Here is a 21,005-nt window from a genome sequence, read left to right as displayed (position 1 = left end):
CAAGAGGTGGCTGGCAGGATTTGAACGGAGGCAGCACCCTGCCTGCCTCCTTGTCTTAGCACCACATCAAGACCAGGCATTTAACAGGGAGGCTGGGGTAGGGCCAGGGAGGGATGAGGGTGTCGTTGTACAAAGATCTTTAACCTGGGAATCAGAAATTCAAACCTTGTTTCTATGCCAGGTCTTGCTGTGTGACCTTGGGCAAGTCCACACCCTCTCTGGGCTTCAATTTCTCCTCAGTTTATAGGACTGACCCCTCTCTCACCTTGCTTCATATCATGTTAAGGGCTTTTTGAAGCCAAATTGGTTATTGTTTATCTACAATTAGAGGGTCTTTGACTCCATCCCCTCCCCCAGTCTGGAGTCTTCTCTGGGCTGGTGATCAGAGCATCCTCACCCCCATCCCTGACCTGGGTGCTATTGGGAATACAGCTTTCCCTCAAAGAAGGGGACAGAAAGAGGAATTGAGAGAGGGAAACCGGCTGCTTTTTTCTCACCAGCAGGCTCTGTCCTGCCTCCAGGCCTCTGGCTCCTGCTCTCCTCCCATCCCCTCATCTTCCTCACCTCCTGCCATCTTCCTGAAGCAGAGGCCTTCAGGTTCCCCTGGCCCCGCACCTCTTCCTGGCCCCTCCCCATCCCTGAAGCCGCCATCCTTGACAGAGAGGCACCTCCTTGACAGACAGGCACCTGGCGGGGAGAGCCCACCTCCCCAGAGAGGCCCGGACTCTTTCCCCCGGTTTCCTGGCCGCAGCCCCCCTTCAGCTCCCTCTCCTCCCCGCGCCGCTTTTCCAGGCGGTACTGAAGTCCTTCCTACACACACGCTATTTTTGTACCATCACTCTCTCCTTCCTGCCCCCTTCCCCCTACCTTCACTTACTTCCTGCTTTTTCCTTCACCTCGGCCCAGATCTGAAAGGATAGGGACCCTTCTGGCCCTCACCCACCCCGAGAGGGGCCTTGGCTCTGGGGCCCGGGGACAGGGCCTCAGAGGAGGGGCGAAAGGCAGACTTCCCCCTCCTCCACTCCCCGCGCTCCTGAGCCGCCTCCAGCCTCCCGGGGCGGGAAGCCGGGACTGGCCGCGGCCAGAGTCCGGAGGTGAGGGGAGGCCGGCCGCAACTTCCCCAGTCCACCTTAAGAGGACGATGTAGCCGGCCTGCGGTGCTGACCTTAGAAAAACAAGTTTGCGCAAAGTGGAGCGAGGGGCCCGGCCTCGGGGCAGCCCCGGCGACGCTTCCACCGTCTCGCAGCTCTCGTCCGCCGGGCGGCGCAGGTCCGAGCCCGGCTGGCCGAGGGAGGGGGTGAGGGGGAGGCGGTTCGGGGCCGGGGCCGCCGCGCGGGCGTCTGAACTGGCACATTGTCGGAGCCCGGGCTCGTCCAGTCCCGAGCCGAGCGGGGCGCCGGCGGCCGGGACCACAACCCGGGCCCGGGCGGGGGTGAGGGGGTGCCCGGGCCTTGCGCACCGCCCTCTCTCGCTCCCTCCCTCCCCGGGGCGCGCAGCCGGCGGGCGCCCGGCGGAGGTGCCCGCGGGGCCCGAGCCCCGCAGCCTCCAGCGAGGCCGGCGGGAGGAGGGGAAGGGAAGGAGGGCGGGGGCCCCCTGCCCGGACTGCTGGCCGGAGGAAGCGAGCCGCGGCGCCGCGAGGAGCCCGGGTGGGGCAGGTGGGCAGCGGCGGGGGCGGCCGGGCCCACTGCCCCTCGCCCTGCCCTCGCGGTCCTCCCTCTCCCGCGCTGTCTGTCTCGATCTGCGCGCCGCCTCGCTCACTCCGCGCGCGCTCTCTCTCTCTTTCTCCTCAGCTCTCGCCTCTCTGTGTCTCTGGCTCTCTGCCTGGCTCCCTTGGGTCTGTTTCCCTCTCCTGCCGGCTCTCTCGGGCCGTCCCTGGCTTCGTTTCTCGCGCGCTTGGGGTCTCTCCCCTTCTCCGTCTCTTGATCTCTCCGGGGTGGCGGGGCTCGGGGGAGGGGGGTTCCTCCGAAAACCGCGGCGCTGACGGCGCCTCCTAAGCTGCTCCAGGCGCCCGTTCCAGGGAGGGGGGAAGCCCGGCCGGGAGGAGAGGTGGGGGGAGAGGGGGGAGCCTTAGTCATTTCCCCGCTCCAGCCCGCGCCCGCCCGAGCGCGCACTCACGGCCGCTCTCCCTCCTCGCTCCGCAGCCGCGGCCCATGGAGCCAGCCCGCCCGGCCCCCGGCCGCCTCAGGCCGCTGCTCTGCCTGCTGCTCGCCGCGTCCAGCGCCTGGACAGGTAAGCACCCGCACCGCACCGCTGCCGTCCCCAAATTGCCGGCCCAGGCCTCTCAGCCGGCCTCTCGGAGCCACTCGGCTAATGTCGAGCAGCAATAGGGGGAGAGGTGCCTGTAACCAGGATTACAGATGAGGAAACTGAGGCCCAGAGAGGGACAGCGACTTGCCCAAGGTCACACAGCCAAGGATGGAACCCAGTCTCTCTGGACTCTGACTGTGCGCCACTAGGCTGGGCATCAGAACAGACCCAGAAGAGCTGGTTCACTGGTCCCTGCCCAATCTGATGGGGGAGGCGGGCTGTCAGTGGCTTTCAGAGCAAGGCACCCTGGACTCCTCTGGAATCTCTCTCCCAGGTCTTATGTTTTCCACGTGTTTGACTTCAGGGTCTCAGAGAAGGGGATAGGGCAGAGGTCCTTCCTGTACTGGCCAGGATGGAACAGAAACAGGCTATGACAATTGGGGAAGAGTGAGCTCTCCCTCTGGTGCGCAGAGTAAAACTGTTTGTGGGGGAGAGAGAGGAAGGGAGGCCAGGGTAACTCCGGGGTGAGCGGCTGCGATCTGCAGATGCCGATGTGAAAACACAGCGGATTGTCCCTGAGGTTGCCAAAGCCTCTGGGTGGATGGTCGTGCTCCCAGCTGCTCTGTGCCCCCCCCCCCCCCCCGCCCTCCTTCCTCCTGCCTTCCCCAGGTTTCCAGGCAGCTTGCTGCAGCTCAGGTGCTCAGTGGGGCTGTTACCTGTGGCTCTGAGCATGTCTTTTTGTTGGCCTACATCAAACACCTGGCTGTCTCCAGCAGGCGGGCTCTGAAGGCTACCGTGTGTTCGCCAAAGGGTGAGGTCACCATTCAGGAGCCCTGCTTCTTAAAGGGGTTTTGCAGCACCCTGAGTCTCCTGGGAGGGTGTGGAGGGCAGAGAAACTGTGTTAAAGGAGTTGTTGGGGGGAGAATGGGATTTTGTTTCTGGCTGCTTGAAGCAGTGTTGTCAGCAGAGGGGGTCTCTGCACCTCCCTCTCTTGAGGGAGGGAGGTAAAGATGAGCTCAGTACCCACCTCCCCCCTCCTTCTGCATTTGCCTAGAGACTGGTAACCATCTGATAGCGGTGAGAAAGGGAGAACTAGCAAAGAGTGGGTGGAGGGAGAAGAGGGGGTGGACAGCAGCTTCTCTCTGCCCCACTGTTTCCACTGAGCCCCCAGAACCCACGCAGGCACCCCCACACACACATCCACACCCCCACTCCCCAGTATTTCAATTATAGTTGGGCCCTTGCTGGGCAAGAGGAAGCCCTAATAGATTTCATGTCTCTATGATGAGTCAGTGGTATCTCCTATCTACTCCTTCCCACCTGGGCTGACCATTTACACCCAGTAAAAGTCTGAGGCCCTGCCCTGCCCTCCTTCCTGGCCTGGGATGCACGAGATTCTCTCACAAGTGCTTAATTTCCCTGAAACAGGGAAGTGGGCCCAAGTTAATTTCTAAATGTCTGTTTGAGACCCTTCTCTAACCAGGACCCTGTGGTTCTGTCCCTGGGAAATTCAGGGTAATGCTTATTAACAAGTGGGCAACTGCCTTTCCCAGGCCTGCCTGGGAGCACCAACACCCTTCTCATGAGGAAATTCTCCCCCTGTTGCTCTAAAAACAATCTATAAAATGGTAAAGATTAGGCTGTAAAACTTCCGTTCCAATCCATTCAGCATCAATAGCCTGAAAAAGTGGGAGCAGCAGAGGGGCCAAGATTAACTTTGAAATAAATAAATCTTAGGAGGAAAGAATAAATTTCTTGGTTGAGAGTGGTGGGGAAGGGGTGTCACCCTCAGAGCTCAAGTTTCTCAGCATCCTTCACTCGGTTCTAAAGGGTCCTGGTCACCCTCAGCCCTGGCATGGAATTCACCTGGTTTGGCTGAAGGGTGGGGCTTCAGACCCTTCCCTTAGGTCTCCAGGCATGGACTTTATGACAAAGCAGAAGAGAGGCAGGGCAGAAGAGCAGGAAGGTAGAAGGAGGCAGTTGTCCAATTTTCTAAGAAAATGGATTTGTTTGAGTGAGGAACTCAAATGTCAGGCTTGGGAAGGCGTCTTTGGATTGAATGACTACTAGTGTCTCCGGCAGAACTATCGGCCTAGGAGGTGTCACATGACTGCTATGGTTTCACATGATCACTGTTTGGAGGGGGCTACTCATGTGAATTATCTTGGATACGGGAAGCAGGGAAGAAGTTTCTAAAGATTGCTTTCAGCACAAATATTGCCAAAGAGAAGTTCTGAAAAAGAGGCCAGTGAAGTCACCAACTTGTGTTCTTGGAGCCAGTGTTTCCTCAAACGACTTCACCAAGGGAGATTCTGAGGTGGCAAGGAGGGCAAGGGGCCTGGGCTGGGGGCACCTGGGAAGCTGGATTCTGCAGTCGCAGGACGGTGCCTGACACACCGAGGCTGCAGGCTTCTCACTTGGCCCCTCCGGGTCTGAGGACCTCTGGGACCCCTGCTGGACAGACTTTAGATAAACTCCCATTCACTCCTTGCTCCGATTTGGAGAAGGCCAGGCCAAAGTGGTTGTCAGGCTTTGGGGAACAACTGAGCGCTCTGGGGAACCTCTCACCCTTCGGAAGAGGGTAGTATGCTGGTGATTCCTCTGTACTTTCCTAAGTGGTGAAGTTCAACTCACTTCCTCTTTCACAAGAAGAAGAAACGGGGCGGGGTGCCTTGGCCCCGAAGAGTCTGTGGAAGGTCCTTTAAGGTCTTGGTGTTCTCTGGGTACTTTCTTGCCATTAATTACTCCTTTACCAACCCCGTGGAAACTCGTGGTGTGATTCATTCCTTTACTTGCCATCACTTAGCAAGTATGAAGTCCTAATGGAATCCATGTGTTGAGAAAAGGGAGGAGAACCAACATTCCTTGAATGTTGCCTGTATTCCTGGCTGAATCCTAAGTAGTGCCTTATCCACGTAATCCTATTAGTCAGCAAAGCAAAGTGTGAGTTAACTATGATCCCCATTTTGCAGATGAGAAAAAGAGCGTCCAGACTAGGGAAGTAACTTGTCCAAGGGATAAGTGGTAGGCAGCCTGGATTTTGAATCTTGGCCTTATGGCTGGGTAGCCTTTGATGACTTAATCAAGGGTATTTTCCAATGGTGTGAGAGGGTCCCCCTATCCAGCTCAGATGGAGTTTGTGAAAGGGTTCCTTCTGGGGCAGAAGTTTTTACCTGATCCACAGTTGTTTCTCTGCAAGTGCCCTGAGGATGGGAACACTGGCAGCCCCTTGACCCTCGTAAATGACAGCTCATGGAAGCAGTGTGGCTCCTGTCAGAGCCCCTGATCTGGGCTGCTGAGCTCTGGAGCCCCTAGAGCTGGAATCTTCCTCCCTGCATCTTCCTGGTGCCCTTTGCGACAGATGGAGAGGGGGTGTGTGAGAGGAAGGCAGTCTAAAACTGTTGTATGAATCCCACACGCATTCGCTTGCTGCTTCCAATGGCTCCGTGTGACAGATTATTTTCTTATTTGTAGTCCTGAACTGATGGAAGGTGCTCCCCCCCCCCCGCCCCCCCGCCGCTTTTTAATGCGTTCAGATTTTTGGTCTGTCAACACAGTTCTGATTATGTCACTCTCCTGTTCAAAACTGTTGAGTGGGTCCAAGTTTTCTTTAAAAAAAACAAAAAGCAAAACCTACAACAGGGCCTGGGCTCCCTCCCTGACAGGCCCTAAGAGCTGACCTGTTGAGATGCTGCTAGATAGCCAAACTTCCACCCTGCAGCCAGAGATTTCCTGGCAGCTCAAGTGTATCAGCACCTGAGAGACCCTGAGATGGCCTCCACTTGTAGAAGCCCCAGATGGACCCTTTTCACTCCAGGGTTCCCCAAATATACGAATAAGAGGCACTGGGTTTGTTTAATGGCCATTAACACAGGGCCTGACCCAGTTTGGTAAATGTGTGTCTGTGTTAGTTGCTTAGTCGTGTACGACTCTTTGTGACCCCGTGGACAATAGCTCACCAGGCTCCTCTGTCCCTGGGATTCTCCAGGCAAGAATACTGGAGTGGGTTGCCATCCCTTCTCCAGGGGATCTCCCCAACCCAGGGATCGAACACAGGACTCCCGCATTGCAGGCATACTTTACCAAAGTTTAGTTAATGCCTTTGTACAAATCCACAACCTCAGCTGAACTCTTTCATCTCTGTGCCTTTGCTTATGCTGTTTGTGCCACCCTAGATGCCCTTTCCTATATGTCCCTATCATTACATGTCCGAACCTACTCAGCCTTCCCTTTGTGCTGCCTCTTGTTCCAAGGATCTCTTCCTCGTCTGAACCCTCACCCCAGGATTTATCTGAGGCTACTTATTACTTTTCCCTTGTTTTTTTAAATCACATATTAGTGCATGTTTAACTCTGGTTGGCATAGTGGATCTGCACTGTAGCCTTTCCACGCACAGGCACAGCCTAGCCTACTTGGACAATTTATTGAGCCAGGTGGTTGGGTTTCTTCATCTGTAAAATGGAGATGACATCAAAAACTGTATTTCAGGGACTAAGTTAACCCACGTTTAATGCTTGAAGCCATGCCTGGCGTGCAGTAAGCGCTTAGTACCAACTTACCACACGTTACATTCAGTAGTCGTCGTTTCGTTCTGTTTGGGTTTCCTCATCTATGGGAGTGGGGCTGATGTTGGTAAAGAACCCTGCAAAAGTCCTTTCACACAGAGGCGCTCACAAAACAAGAGCTGTTGCAAGTGAACATGAGCATCATGTTTTTCCCTGTGGCTTTTGTGCAATCAGGAAAGACAAGTTGAGCAGAGACTGGCTGGTGTGACTGAATAGTTCCTGGGACTCAGCGCCCGCCGTGGGCACAGCCTGCCTCTAGGTGTCTCTGTCTCGATCCACAGTGCTGGCATTGTGGATTCCCAGACCTGGAAAGCTGGAGGAGGCCTCAGAGAGCTGCCGTCAGTCAGCACCTCTTTGTGCAGCCAAGAAAACTGCAGCCTTGAGAGAGGTCAGGACTGGCTGGACTCACAAAGCAGATCCCTGGCAAGGCCTGCGTGGCACGCCAAGCCCCCTGTCATTCAGGCCAAGGGTCTTTAAAACCGAGCTGGGTTGGAAGTTTCCATCACTAAAGCTAGAAATCTGACAGGATGCCACATTCCATGGAAAATACCAAAGTGATAATAATGGGAAGCATCATTCTGGACCCCTTACTGGGCTCAGCACTTGGTGTGTAAATCCCAGTGGTACGTAGAGTTACCCTGGGTGATGTGCATGGTTATCATCAAATCCATCTGACCAGCGAGGACACTAGGCTCAGAGAGGCAGAGCAACTTGCTCGAGGCCACACAGTAAGTGTTAGAGTCCAGATGACCACAGCGCCTGTGATGTTCATGCCCTCGGCGTCCCTCCACCCCGACCGGCAGAGAGACTGAGGTGCAGGGGTGCTGCTCCCCTGCCCTCTCGGCACTCCTCGCATATTTTTGTCAGTCAGTCCATCCTTCTGGGAGGCACAGACAGCGGCTGTTCCCAAGATGTGTTTCCATCCCATACTGAAGAAGGAAGCATCTATTTTCACAGCTGAAAGTACTTTCCTGTTAACTTGGGTGTTCCTGGGATAGGTCTTTTGATGGCTCCCTCCACAAGGTGGATTTTCCCTGCCAGGTGGCCCTCAGTCCAGAGAGATGCAAAACAGCTGAGGTGGAAGTTGGCGGTTATACAGAATTGGTTCTTTGTGTCTGTAAGATTTCCTGGCACATCCGTTTGGGGGCACAGAGTGTGAGATGGCTGCAGATTAAGCCAGGAGCTGAGGGAGGTCAGGTGTGTGAACCAGGGGGAGATTGGGAGCCAGGAGTGAGAGATGAGCCTGCAGGCGGGAGGGCCGGAGCGTGGGGGTGACAATGCCAGCCTACGCTGTCCTTCAGAAGTGGCAGCCCAGGCTGGAAGGAAGTCATGTATGGTGTGCTTGGGCACTAGCTGAGCTGGGAATCTCTGCTGCCTCTTCCTTACCTTTTTATTTTAGGAAATTTCCAACATTTGTGAGATGAGGAATGGTGTGAGGAACCTCAGCGTCAACACTGATCTGCCATTCGTGTTTCACCTGCCTTTCATTTTTCTGGGAAAAGCAGGAGAAGGGAGGATGGGTAAAGACTGCTAGATATAAGACATCATTTCATCCATCGATACTTGGACATGTGCCATTGTCTAATCCTTATAATGAGCCAAAATGTATGAAGTCCTTCATCCTCCTTTTACAGATGAGGAAACTGAGGATCCCCAAAGCTAAGTTGGGCTCCTCCCAAGGTCACGTGGCCAGTGAGAGTTAAATAAAGCTAAATCCAAGCCTCGGTTTACTCCTGATCACTTTTCTGTCCTCATTATGGTCATTTTAATTATAAATATCCATTCAACAAATATTTTTGGGCATCTATGTGCCAGGGGTGGCTCTAGGTGCTAGGAATACAGCTGCAGACAGACAAAAACACTTGCTCTGATGGAGCTGACATTCTAGTGAGAAAGGAAAAACAGACCCAAGTAAACGTTACATCAGGGGGAGACAAGTGCCATGAAGAGAGCTAAAGCAGGTCAAGAGAATAGAAGGTTGAGTGGGGATGGGGTGGGGGTGCTCTCCAAAGAGCAGAGGCCTGGGTAAAACCGAGGGAGCAACCAAGGGAATATCAGGTTCAGCAGGCCACACAGAAGGAGTAGCAAGTGCAAAGGTCCTGAGGCTGGGATGGGTTAGCTGTGTTTCAAGACTAGCCAGTGAGGCTGGACTTAGGGAGATAGGCAGTGTGGGCGTTAGGAGAGGTCAGGGCCAGACCAAGGAGGATCTAGTTCACTGAGCACTTGACATTGAACATGTGAGGTCATGTGATAGGATGATCACTCTATACCTCATCTCATTTAATTCTCACCACTGCTCTGTGAGATGGGAACTATTGTTATTTGGGCAGATGAAGAAACAGATATTCAAAGAGGTGAAGGGACTTGCCTAAGGTCACACAGCTTGTAAGTACAGAGCTAGATTTGAACTCAGGCCCCTAAACGCTGCAGCATCCTCATCACTGCTGTCTTGTTTCCCCTCTTACCCACTTCAGTCTCTACCCATGGCACCTGGAGTGAATCAAATCCTCTTGATCTTTCTCTGACCTTTTCAGTGATTCCCTTCAAATAAAATCAAATTCCTTACTATGACCCCTGAGACATGGCATTTTCTGGAAAACATCCATCTCTCCAGCCCCAACTCATACCACACTCATCTTCCTTCAAGGGCTTCGGCCACAGCAGTCTTCTTTCTGAACCTCATGTGTGCCGGCTGCTTTCCTACCTCAGGGCCTTTGCACTTGCTCTTCTCTCCTACCAAAGCACCTTCCCTGGCCTTTGCTTCCTTCAGCCTTCAGCTGCCATCTCACCTCCTCAGAGATGCCTTTCCCAACTGCCCAATTCTAAAACTGGTTCTGCTTGTTATTCTCTTTCATGGTGCTAAATGTATTTTCACTCCTAGCCGTTTTTATATTTGTTTCATTATTTCACCCCTGTTTCTCCTACTAGAATATAAGCTATCTGAGAGTAGGGACTATGTCTTATTCACTGCTGGGCCTCTGGGACCTTATACTGGGCCTGCTAAAAGTAGGCAGATTAATATATATTGTTTGAATGAAGAAAGATCCTCATTTTTTTAAAGGGAGCTCAGAACCTTGAGGTCACACAGGCAGTAATCCTGGTCAGAAAACAGACCTGTGCCCTAACCATTACACAGTTCTACTTCTGTAAGGGGACCATGACTACAAATCCCTGCCCATCGTGTGAAATAGCTCAGTTGGTAAAGAATCCACTTGGAGTGCAGAAGACCCCAGTTCGATTCTTGGGTCAGGAAGATCCCCTGGAGAAGGGAAAGGCTACCCACTCCAGTATTCTGGCCTAGAGAATTCCATGGACGGGATAGTCCATGGGGTCGCAAAGAGTCGGACATGACTGAGCATCTTTCATTTCACTTCAAGATAATCAGGAAACTCAAAGTATCAGTGCCATCTGGGATGGAGGTGAGGGGCCAGAAACGCCAGAATTGGTACTTAAACTCTCTCTGTACTGAGCAGCTTGCCCAAGTGTAAACTCCATGGTGAACAAGCAGATAAACCATGAAGCACAATGCAGTTCATGCTATACTCTCTTGGCTGGGATTCGGCTTGGAGGGCCTGATTCAGTGCCAGCCTCCCCCGAGGGTCTTTCATCACACCAACCCATCTGATACAGTGGGTGAGGATGTGGGTGGATTCACACTGCTCTGCAGCCTTGTGACTTGAGCAAGTGACTGTACCTCCCCAAGCCTCAGTCTTCCCCTCTGTGAAGTGGGGGTAGGACAGCCTGTGTTGCTGGGTCCCTGTGGAGGGTGGTAAAGGCCTGTTGTGCTCCTGGTAATACCTGTGCTCAATGCCTGTTAACCATCGTTACTATTACTGTTATTACCGTACGGTCATCATTTTCTGGTTGGGGCTCTAAAGAGCAGGTGGAGGCCCTGCTCTTTCACTTACCAGCCAGGACTTGGAACCACCACACTGTCCCTCTGAGCCTCAGTTTCCCCTTTTGTGAAGCAGAGGCTCAGCTTGGCTGCTCTCCTGCTGGTCCCTTCCAGCTCAGATGCTCCAGCCAGGTTGCCTCTTTCACCCTCCATCTTGATGGTACCCCAGACCCTCTGTCTAGCAGGGGAGGCAATGGAGAGGCCTCCACTTTGGAACACATTCCTGAGTGAATCCAGGTGAATGTGCCGTTTCTTGGCTGTGTGCTCTGGAGCAGGTGTCTTTCTCTGCTCTGAGCCTCGGTTTCCTCATCTGTAAAATGGAAATGCTACCAGTCTTTCCTCCTGCACAGAGACCTTTGAGGGTTAAGGGAATGAAGAGCTGTGGAAAGTGCTTTCGTGAACTACAAAAAGCACTATAAAAGGCATCAGCGAATAGTGTCAACTTGGGGAAAAATCTTGTCCGGAGACTGCTGTCGGCCACTGAATGCGCTGAAACCTTGGCAAATGTCATTTAATAAATGCGTGTCGCTTTAAAGGGGCCTTTATCTCAACTGGGAAAATGTGTGTGTGTCCTTGGCAGCCTGAGAATCCAGAAGCCTGAGCCAGAGGGGACCTGGTCACAGAGGGAAGAGGTTGCATGTGTCTGACGTTTGTGTTTGAGTCCTGCTTCTGCTCCTTCCTGCCTCGTCGGATCTCAGCTTCCTCACCTGGAGGAAGGGGCTGGTGATAACAGCACTTACATCACTAGGTCGTGACAGTTAAATAAATGAGGGCTTCCTGTTATGTGGCCTTATCGGTGTGTTGTACCCATGAAACTGTGGCTGGGAAGCACCAGGGCTTGTCCTAGAGGAACAGCTGGGCCTGGAGGTTTGGGGTTGAAAGGACACACCAGGGTTCTAAGCCTCTCCAGGCTTCACTTCTGGGCCTCAGTTTCTCTTTCTAAAAAATGGGGAAGTGGGAAAAAGGTCCTTAGGCTGTCAAGAAAGTGGATGGTGGGTGTTACACCCCCTGCCTGCTCTCCCAGCCTCGCCTGGCCCCACCAGGCCTGGAGAATGCAGAGGATGCTTACAGCACACATAGAGTGGTAGCTTTCTCCCTGCTGCTTTGAAAACGACTGCACCGCAAGCATTTCTTCATTACATTCAGGTCCTGTCTAAACCTAGCAAATACTCACCAGGGCCTCTGGCCCTCCCGGCCTCCTGCCGACAGTGCACACAGCCTATGCACAGGTTCCGCTCCAAGTGATTTTGTGTAGACATCGAGGCAGAGCTGGTTCTGCCTCAGAGAAAATCTTTAGCTTCTCAGGCTTAAGGCTGCAATTGTCTGTCTTGCTTTTCATTCATCCTTAAATATCCACTGTCGTGGTAACGCCCTGCACCGAGCACTTCCTCTGTGCCAGGCACAGCACTGAGCTCTTCACACACATTAGCCTGTTTCATCCTAGAATAGCCCTAGTGTTATTATTATTATTATTATTATCATCATCATCCTCACTCTATTGATGAGAAACAAGAGTTCTAAGGGGGTCAAGACACTTTCTGGGGTCTCATGCGTGGCAGAATTAGAATCTAACCTAGAACATACATTCAGCAAATGCCAGTCACTGGTATAAACCTGGAGGACACTGCAGGGAACAAAACTTGAGTCCCTCTCAAAGGATTTATAGGTCTAGGTGGGGATTTAGAGGCTGATGAAATTGACAAATGCTTGTAATATATTGGGTGGTGGGTGATATGTATTGTAGAAAAATAAAGCAGAGCAAGGGACATTGAGAGGGGTAGTGCTTTATACACAGTGCCCAGGAAGGCTTCTCAGGGCTGAAGAAGGTGAGGGATCCAGCATACAGATATCTAGGGGATGAGAGTGCCAGGCGGAGAGAGTGGCAAGTGCAAAGGCCCTGAGGTGAGTAGAGAATCCAGTATGGTTGCTGGCAAGGCTGCAGGAAGGATCCTGGGTCTCACTGTGAGAACAATGAAGGCTGCAGGAGGGTTTTGCACAAAGGAATGATCATGTTACCTTAGGTTTTACGGGCTTTTCTGGCTGCAGGGAGCGTACATCATAGAGAGGTGAGGTGGAGCAGGGAGGCTGGTTTGGAAGCTGAGATAAGGATCTAGGTGAGGGATGGTGTCACAATAGAGGTGGTAAGAAGAGGTCAGAGTCTGGCCAGATCTTGGAAGGTGAGCCAACTGCTCTGCTAATAGCTGGCTGTGGGTCAGGAGAAAGATGGGAATCAGGGAAACGTACAGATCTCAGGCCAGCTCTTCCAACCGCTGAACATCTGGCCTTGAGGAGAGAGAGACAGTGTTACCCCTTTGTTTACAGGTGAGAAAGTGGAAGCTTTGAGAAAAGTGATTCTGCTAAGTCACCCTTCTAGGGCTGATATGTGCATCTTCTGGTCCCAGCGTCCAAGCTTCAGACTGTCTTGGCACCTTAAGAGTTTACCTGCTGCATGGAGGGGGATACCAGGGTTTGCCCTTTACCTGAATATGGACAGTGTCCGGTTCTCTGAGTTGTCTGGAGTGGCGATGGAGGAGAGAATACCCTGATCCCAGTGGGCCCACTCCCGTGTTATTCACAAGGCCATGTGTATCCTCATTTGTGCTGGTCCCAAGGCAGGTGCTAATTTCCACCACAGCATCTGGGGCATCTCTACCTAACAGGTACCAGTAGGCTGCTCCCAGTGATGGCCTGCTCTTTACATGGCATCTGAAGCCATCCTTTAGGGTCCTAGGTAACTCAGTCCTGGGCTAACCCTTTACCAGCGTGCTCACAGCTATTGAGTATGTCCCAAGGACTCTGCCCTGGTCCCTTAATTGTGCCAAGCCCTTTTCTCTCCTCTACACCCATGCTCACATGGTTCTCCCTTCTTGAATGCCTTTCCTTCTTCCTAGCCTTTGTCAGCTTTCAAGACTCAGCTCAGGGACCACCACCTCCAGGAAGTCTTCTCAGATCTCTTCCAGTACCCTGCCCCAAACCTCTTCTTATTGATCACCCTGCACATGATCATTGCCTGTGTTCAAGACTGCCCCACAAGAGCGAGAACCCATCTTACTTGGCTCTGTGTCCTGTGGCATCCAGGACATGACCTGGCTGTAGAGTGAGGCTTGAAAGGGTGTAAGTGAATCAGCCTGACTCCAGAGGAAAGTCAGCGCCGAGCTGCAGCTGGTACTCCTGGATCAGAGCCCCAGGGAACTGCAGAGTCTACCCAGTCATCACCCATGCAACCCCCTCCTGAATGCATCCTGGGAGCCACTGCCCCACCAGGGTCATGAGCCCCAGCAGGGCAGTTCCAGGCTGGCCTCTTCACCACTGTGCCCTGCGGCTAGTGCCTAGTAAGCAGGTGCTCAGTACAAGTTTGAGCCTCCCGTCAAGGGCAGGGCCCTGTGCCAGGGGCCACACAGGGCCTTGCCCACCAGGAGCCAGACTTGAGGGGGCATCTCCCCCACTCTCCTTCCTCTCTCACCACCCCGTGTGTGCCTGTGAACATTCACAGGGCACATACACACACAGTGTACATGACAGTGATCCCCACACACGCTGTGGCCCCTTCTCCCCAGCACTTAGGTCAGCACACACACCCTCACATTCACACTCATGGACACCATTCCCATTGCACACATGCCCTCCCTGCACACATATACACACACTCGTGCACACACCCCACTTCGCTCCTCCCCTGCGTGCACCCGCATTTGTATGTACCCACATGCTCACACCCCACCCAGACGTCTGTCTGTTCACACCTTGGGCACAGACACACACCAACAGGTTCACACCCACATTCAGATACTCCCCTGTGCACAGTTCACGCCCCTGCCTGGCCCTGGTCCCCTTCTGACACACTCCTAAGTTGCACCAGAGCATGTTCTTGCACATGCGAGCATCTTGTACACAAGCTTATGTGTGTCTGCACCCCTGCACCCACCCATGCACACATGTGTGAATACTTGTGCTTGGCACACCCATGCATGCATGTGCACACCTCTCTTTCTCTCCTGTGTGCGTACTCCCATCCACCCTCCTCACTACACACTCATATAGAGACATCAACTTGTAACCCAGAAGATGCCTGGGGTGGTGCCTAATGAGGTGCTGCTGCATTGAGGGGGTGGTAAACCAGCACTCCCCACCCCCAAGGATGGCCAGTAACAACCAAAGCCAGGAAGGGGGATGGTGAGCCAGGTAGGGCCAGGGTGGATGTTTTCTTGGGATACTGAGCCCCAGGTGCTGCCAGAGCTCCCGCCATAGCCTCCTAGGCCACAGGCTCCTTGTGTTTGTGGAAATCTGAGGGGAGGCCCCCAGCCTGTCCCTAAAGCCCCTGCTCTGGTGACCCACTGTCCAGGCCTAGGCTCCCCAAGAGGGGCAGTGACGCCCACCAGGAAAGGCCGGTTCTTGGGAAATGTGTTTCAGCTTTGCCTCTGCATCCTGATGAGGCAGGAAGAATCACACCCAGAGATCATAGTGGCCCTGTTTCCCTCCCGGCAAGTTTCAGTTCTAAGTTGATTTGTTTTTTCCATTAGGAAAGCATCCATGCTTGTTTCTTTACTTCTGATTAAATTGTTTTTATCTTTTTCTTAATCTCAAAAGCTACACATGAATGTTGTTTAAAAAAAAAAATTCAAAGATATATTTCCAAGTTCAGTGGTCAGTTCTCAGTCCCCATCTTATTTCGTCTTTTATACCCTCCTTGGTCTATTCGTGGAAGACCAGGGGGGTTGGAGCAGGTCATGCGAAGGGGACGGGAAATAGGGTCAAAGATGCCAGCAGGAGTCCCTTGTCTAAAGGGTTGGGGCTCATTCCAAATGTAAGCTTTGGAGTTATTTCTTTAAAGTCTATCTTCTCCACTTGTGTGCAAGCTCCATGAGGCCAGGACGGGCATTGCACAGCCCTGAGCTGAGGGCCTGGAGCACAGCAGATTCTCATCATTCATCACTATCCTCCCCGGTCCCATGAGTTCCCTGCTCGGTGTCCTCGTAGACATGGAGTTCCTCTTACAACAAATACACGGGGCAGTTCCACCCACTGTGATGACTTCCTCCAATAGATAACTTACATGTTTTATTTCCTTACTTAGTATTTTTCCAAAAGCGACAAGTTTGTTCACTGCAAAAAAAAACAAAAAAGAGAGGAAGACTTCAATATATTATTTACTATAAAATAGAAAACACACCCATCCTGGTGCCCACTCACCACTCATCCCATTTCCCAGTCGTAACTCACCTCAGTGTCATGATGGTTAGCACTCTAGGCCTTTTCTCAAGACACTTTGATCAGCGAGTCTGCAGATATTTATTGAGCATCTACCCTACGCCAAGCACTATATTGGGAGCTAGGGAAAAAGCAGTGAATAAAATAGACAATTCTTAGGAAGGTTCATTCAAATAATAAATATTCATACCCATGTAACATACATATTACATGTATAGGTTTTTCTTATTACAGGTGGGATACTGTAAATATTCCTTAATAGCTATCCAGTTTAAAAAAATCTGAAAATACCCAAAATAGAAGGAATAAAAAAGAAAAAGCCTGTTAGACTCATGATCTAAAGAGAGTTGCGTTTTATAGCCTTGTGTAGTACCTTGCAGTTGTTTGTTTATATATAGTTTTAGTTTATTTTACAAAGTCGTGATCATACTGAAAGCAGTTTTCCTGCTTCCCTATTGTACAAGTAATGCAAACAGAAAACATAAAAGGAGAATCCTTTGGAAGTCTGCTACTCACAATTAGTCATGTTAGTCTTTAAATCAGATATACATTTTTGTCAAAATTAGAAGTTTAAGATTGCATGAAAAACATCACTTAGTAACTGACTCTGATCTTGTCATCTATTTCTGTGTCCATAATTATAATCCTTATATGTAGGTGTGGTCATCATAAATTCATCATCTTGGGATCAACAGTCTCCTTTTCTTGGAAATTAGAATACTTGCAATTTTTTATTTTTTATAAGAACACCTGAATGAATGATGCAAAATATTTGCAAATATCCTTAGTAATATGAGTATGATTTTACATTGTTTTTATTCACTCATTTTTTAACAACATCAAAATACAGTTATCTTTGATGGTATTCTATGAGGTTATTATTTTGTTTTTATACTTTTGCTTTCTCTAAATACTTTGCAATGGACAGGTTTTATTTGCGAACCACAATATCATTTAAAATTATGCCTTGCAAAAATGTCCAGATTACCAGCTTCACACTGTTTTTTGATGGCTGCTTGTAATTCCATCTAGTGACCAGGCCACAGTTCCCTTAACCATCCCTGTCACTGAGCACTTGAGTTTTTTCCCAACTTTTACAAGATCGTTCCATGGGGACCCCACTCCATATCTGGGGTCGCGTCCTTGTGGGACAGCCCAGCAAAGGCTGGTGAACAGCCTTCAAACCTGTGCACCTCCTGCCACACTGTTTTCCTGAAAGGATGGCCCAGCCTCCAGTCCTGCTAGCACCATGGGAGTATGCCTGCCCAGTCGCCCTCCTCTCCCCGAGACGGTTCAGGCTGTTGAACTATTGCCAGGAGGGCAGGAGAGAGTGGGAAATGGGTTTGTCAGTGATGCCAACATGATGACCCCGGGCCCAGAACCGCGGGAGTGATTTTTAACAAGCCCAGTTCCCAGAACAGAACCTGCAGAGAAAAAGAAAAGCAAGCAAGTGAGGGAAAGACTCTGCTGGAAAAAAACACACAGAGATTAAAATAATATTTGGCACTTACGTCGCACTTTTAAAATTCTTCAAACGCTTTATAAACACTGGCTAATTAATTAAGCCTCCTAAATCTGGCTGCAGTTGGTGGAGAGAGCTTGAGAAGAGCTAAAAAAATAAGTGGGGGGGGACAGCCCTCCACAATGCTAGATTTTATTGTCGCCTCCCTGGGTGTGACTGCAGGCCTCCGGGTGCAGCACAAGAATAACCCTGCCCCAGCCATGCTCCTGGCTCCGCACCCCGTGTCCTGCTCATGGTCCCTCGCCAGCTGCTGACTCACAGCCCCGTGCAGTGGTATTGATGAGGATAATAATAATCACCACTGATTACGTGCATCTATGGTCCAGGCCCAGTCCCAGGCTCCAGTCTCGGTGTCAGACCTGCCTCTAGCAGCCCTTTTAACAGATGAGGAAAGAGGCTCAGAGAGAGGATTTGCCCAGGAGCAAGTGAAATCCCTCCTTCCTTCATTTTTGTGTTCATTCAGAGTGTGTTTATCAAGGGCCCAGCATGTGCCAGGCAGTGTCCTAGTCAGGGGGTCAGAAACACTTTCTTGTGGATCCTGTCTCCTGCTTGGGAAGAAATGTCAATCCAGAGAAAGTCAAGTATAATGTACCTTTGATAATGATGGGAACAAAAGCTAAAGTTTAATCAGCACATGTGCTGTAGGCACTTATATCCAACCATTTCCTCATGACTGTCCGGGGGGATGGGTGTCAGGAGTGGGTGATGGAGACCCACAAGGGCAGGTGCTGAGCTGGCTAGGTGGGGACTGTACTCTCACCCAGGCCTGCTGGCCCTGGCACTTGTACATACTCCAAGCTGCATTTCTAGTGTTGTCTCTGGTGTGGGATGTGGGCTCATTGGGAACGTTCCTAGATGGATGCTGTTGGCAGCTGCTAATGAGGCCTGAAATGTCTCAGGTGTCTCCATGGGCCTCCTCCCTGTGCCTCCCACACACCTGGTCACCCACATCACCCCAAGCCCCTGCCTTCTGCAGATTCTGGTTTCTTCCCTGCACCATGAGGGTTGGGCCGCCCTCAGGCTGCCACTCCTTCTCTGATCACCAGCCATGAGAACTGGGCATGGAAGTTAGAGCTGGGATCATGGGCAGGGGGACGAGAGGCCTGTCTTGAGGTCCAGGCTTGCCCGCAGTGAAGGCAGACAGGAGTCTGTGACTGGACAGGTTCACCAGGTCACTCTCCTGCTCAGCCAGAGGCGAGGGCCTGCTCAGGGCATCAGCTGCAGCCCTGTCTGATGTACAAAACAAGGTGGCCTAGGTCAGGACAGGACAGGGTCACATCAGGTCAGTAGAGCAACCAGGCAGAGGCCATTTGGCCCATCTGCACCTCTGCCAGGTTGCCATCACTCTGTGTCTCTGTCTTATTCTCTCTTTTTTCTCCCTGCATTTCTCTAACACCATCTCCGTCTGCCCCTCCCTCTGTCTATCTCTGTGTGTATGTGTGTTTCTCCAGGGTCTTCATGATCTGTCCTTTCTCCCCACCCCCACCATGCTTAGAATCAGGGCCCCAGCTGCACCTTACTCTGAGCAGCCACAGCACCTCCTATAGCATCTTCACCCAGCCTGTTCATCTTCCTTCTGTGTCTCCCTCCCCCGACCTCCTCTACTGGGGCTCACCGATCATGTACCCCAGTCCTCTTCAGTCTGGGGCTCAGGCCCCTCCTCACCGCTAACCTCCTGGACTCCTTCCACCTGTCCATCTCAGGAGCCCTTGAGGCCTGACCTGGATCCAGCCCCTGTGTGTCCCAGCGTCCAGCCTGGGCCGGGCCCTCAGGAACATCAGTGAGGACTGGTGGGAGTGAAGTTCATTTATTCACTGTGCCCAGCTTGGCGCTCATTGGCTCCTGTGTGTCATCTCACTGTCTTTTCAGAACACACAGAAGGCTGTGGGTGTTCTACCCTTCTTGTGGATAAGGTAACTGAGACTGAAGCAGTGGATAAGGTCATGGGTGAATAAAAAGTGAGCCAGGTCTCAAACCAGTTCAGTTGGCTCCAGACACTAGACCCTTCTTTTTGACCCTGTTCTGGCCTAGGCATATTGTTTGTTCCTACCAGATATCCATGGAGACAGGGCCATAGTAACTGACAAATGAGACCAAGACCCAGAGGGCAGTAACTCACTCCACGCAGTGCCTGGCAGCATCCAGCACACTCGCCGGCCTCCCTGTAGGATCCTCATGGTTGCCTGAGTGATGGCCAGGGTCACTCAGCAGGACTGAGCCGGGACTCACACCCAAGTCCTTGTACCCAAGTACTTCACTAGTCCATGGCCTACAGGGGACCCTCTCTCTGCCCAGGGCCTGCTTGCTGAGCCAGACTTGAAACAGGATAGAGCCGCTCACACACACCGTGCGGCCACCCACTTCTGAGCCTTTGCCCAGGCTGTCCCTTCTCTCAGGGACGCTTGTGCCCCTTTCTTTATTCCTGGTAAATTCAGACTTGAATTCAGACCCCAGTTCAGACATGACTTCCATAGATGGCTCAGGTACTCAGACTTACTATCGGCCACATTTTTAGCCTCTGTGTGCTTCAGTTTCCTCCTTTGCAGTAGGGTCTCATGTTACAGGTTCATTGTGAGGGTCACGTGTGATACATGCGCAGTGGGCTGAGTTCAAGGCCAGTTCATGGTGTGCTCAGTCACTGAAAGCTGTCCTTGATAAACACTTGAGAAAACCTACAGGATCACATGAGGGTGAATAAATAACTACTTTGTGTTTTCTTCCAGGAGCAGCAGGTAACGGGGAGCTGCAGGTGATTCAGCCTGAGAGGTCAGTGTCTGTTGCAGCAGGAGAGACGGCCACTCTGCGCTGCACCGTGACCTCCCTGAGCCCTGTGGGGCCCTTCAAGTGGTTCAGAGGAACTGGGCCAGGTCGGGAGTTAATCTACAGTCAAAAAGAGGCCCCCTTCCCCAGAGTTACAAATGTTTCAGATACCACAAAGAGAAACAACATGGACTTTTCCATCCGTATCGGTAATATCACCCCAGCAGACACTGGTGTCTACTACTGTGTGAAGTTCCAGAGAGGACTTGGTGACGTGGAGTTTAAGTCTGGACCAGGCACTCATCTCACTGTGAGTGGTGAGTATGGCTTGTGTATCCTTTGTCCCCTGGTCTGTGATAACATGTCAACAGGAATGCCCTTCACTCTGTGAACCAAAAAAAAAAAAAAAAAAAACCAGTCAGATGCAGCAGTGTGTGCTTATATCATGATCTAGACATGGTATGATTTCACTCCCTTCTACAGATAGAGAAGTTGAGGCCTATGGGGGTCATGCTACTTGCTCAAGGAGCCACAGCTGATAAAGGTGGGAAAATTCTAGAACCCCAGTCTGCCTGACTCCTCATCTGTTGTCTTTTCCATCCCATCCAGCTCTTTGGTTCCAGGGATGAGGGAACTGAAAGTCTGAGTGACTTTCCCTGTCACAGGTCAGATCCTACCACCTGCCTCTAGAGAGTACTGCCTTCAATGTGGCTGAGTATTCCATTTATTCAGCACTTACTGAGCACCTACTGTGTGCCAGGCCCTGCTCTGGATGCTGTGGAGCAGCAGTGAGCAAAGCAGACACAAG

General features: G+C 51.8%; 1 protein-coding gene across 8 annotated transcripts in view; it reads left to right on the top strand.

The window, feature by feature from the left end:
- Window positions 1–904: 904 nt before the first annotated feature.
- The window catches only part of SIRPA (signal regulatory protein alpha), a 42,066-nt gene continuing 21,965 nt past the window's right edge, over window positions 905–21,005 (top strand). For 4 of the 8 annotated variants that reach the window (XM_065921577.1, XM_065921576.1, XM_065921575.1 and 1 more), the window contains exons 1-3: window positions 1,101–1,269; window positions 2,142–2,229; window positions 20,161–20,514. In XM_065921577.1, the coding sequence (XP_065777649.1) occupies window positions 2,151–2,229; window positions 20,161–20,514 (433 nt within the window). In that variant the 5' untranslated portion in view covers window positions 1,101–1,269; window positions 2,142–2,150. The other 4 variants (XM_065921572.1, XM_065921574.1, XM_065921571.1 and 1 more) reach the window with 4 other exon arrangements.

The sequence above is a fragment of the Muntiacus reevesi genome, chromosome 2 (assembly GCF_963930625.1).
Source record: "Muntiacus reevesi chromosome 2, mMunRee1.1, whole genome shotgun sequence".
In the NCBI taxonomy this organism is placed as follows: domain Eukaryota; kingdom Metazoa; phylum Chordata; class Mammalia; order Artiodactyla; family Cervidae; genus Muntiacus; species Muntiacus reevesi.
The sequence above is the reverse complement of the archived record's forward strand: the minus strand, read 5'-3'. Positions and strand labels throughout refer to the sequence as shown.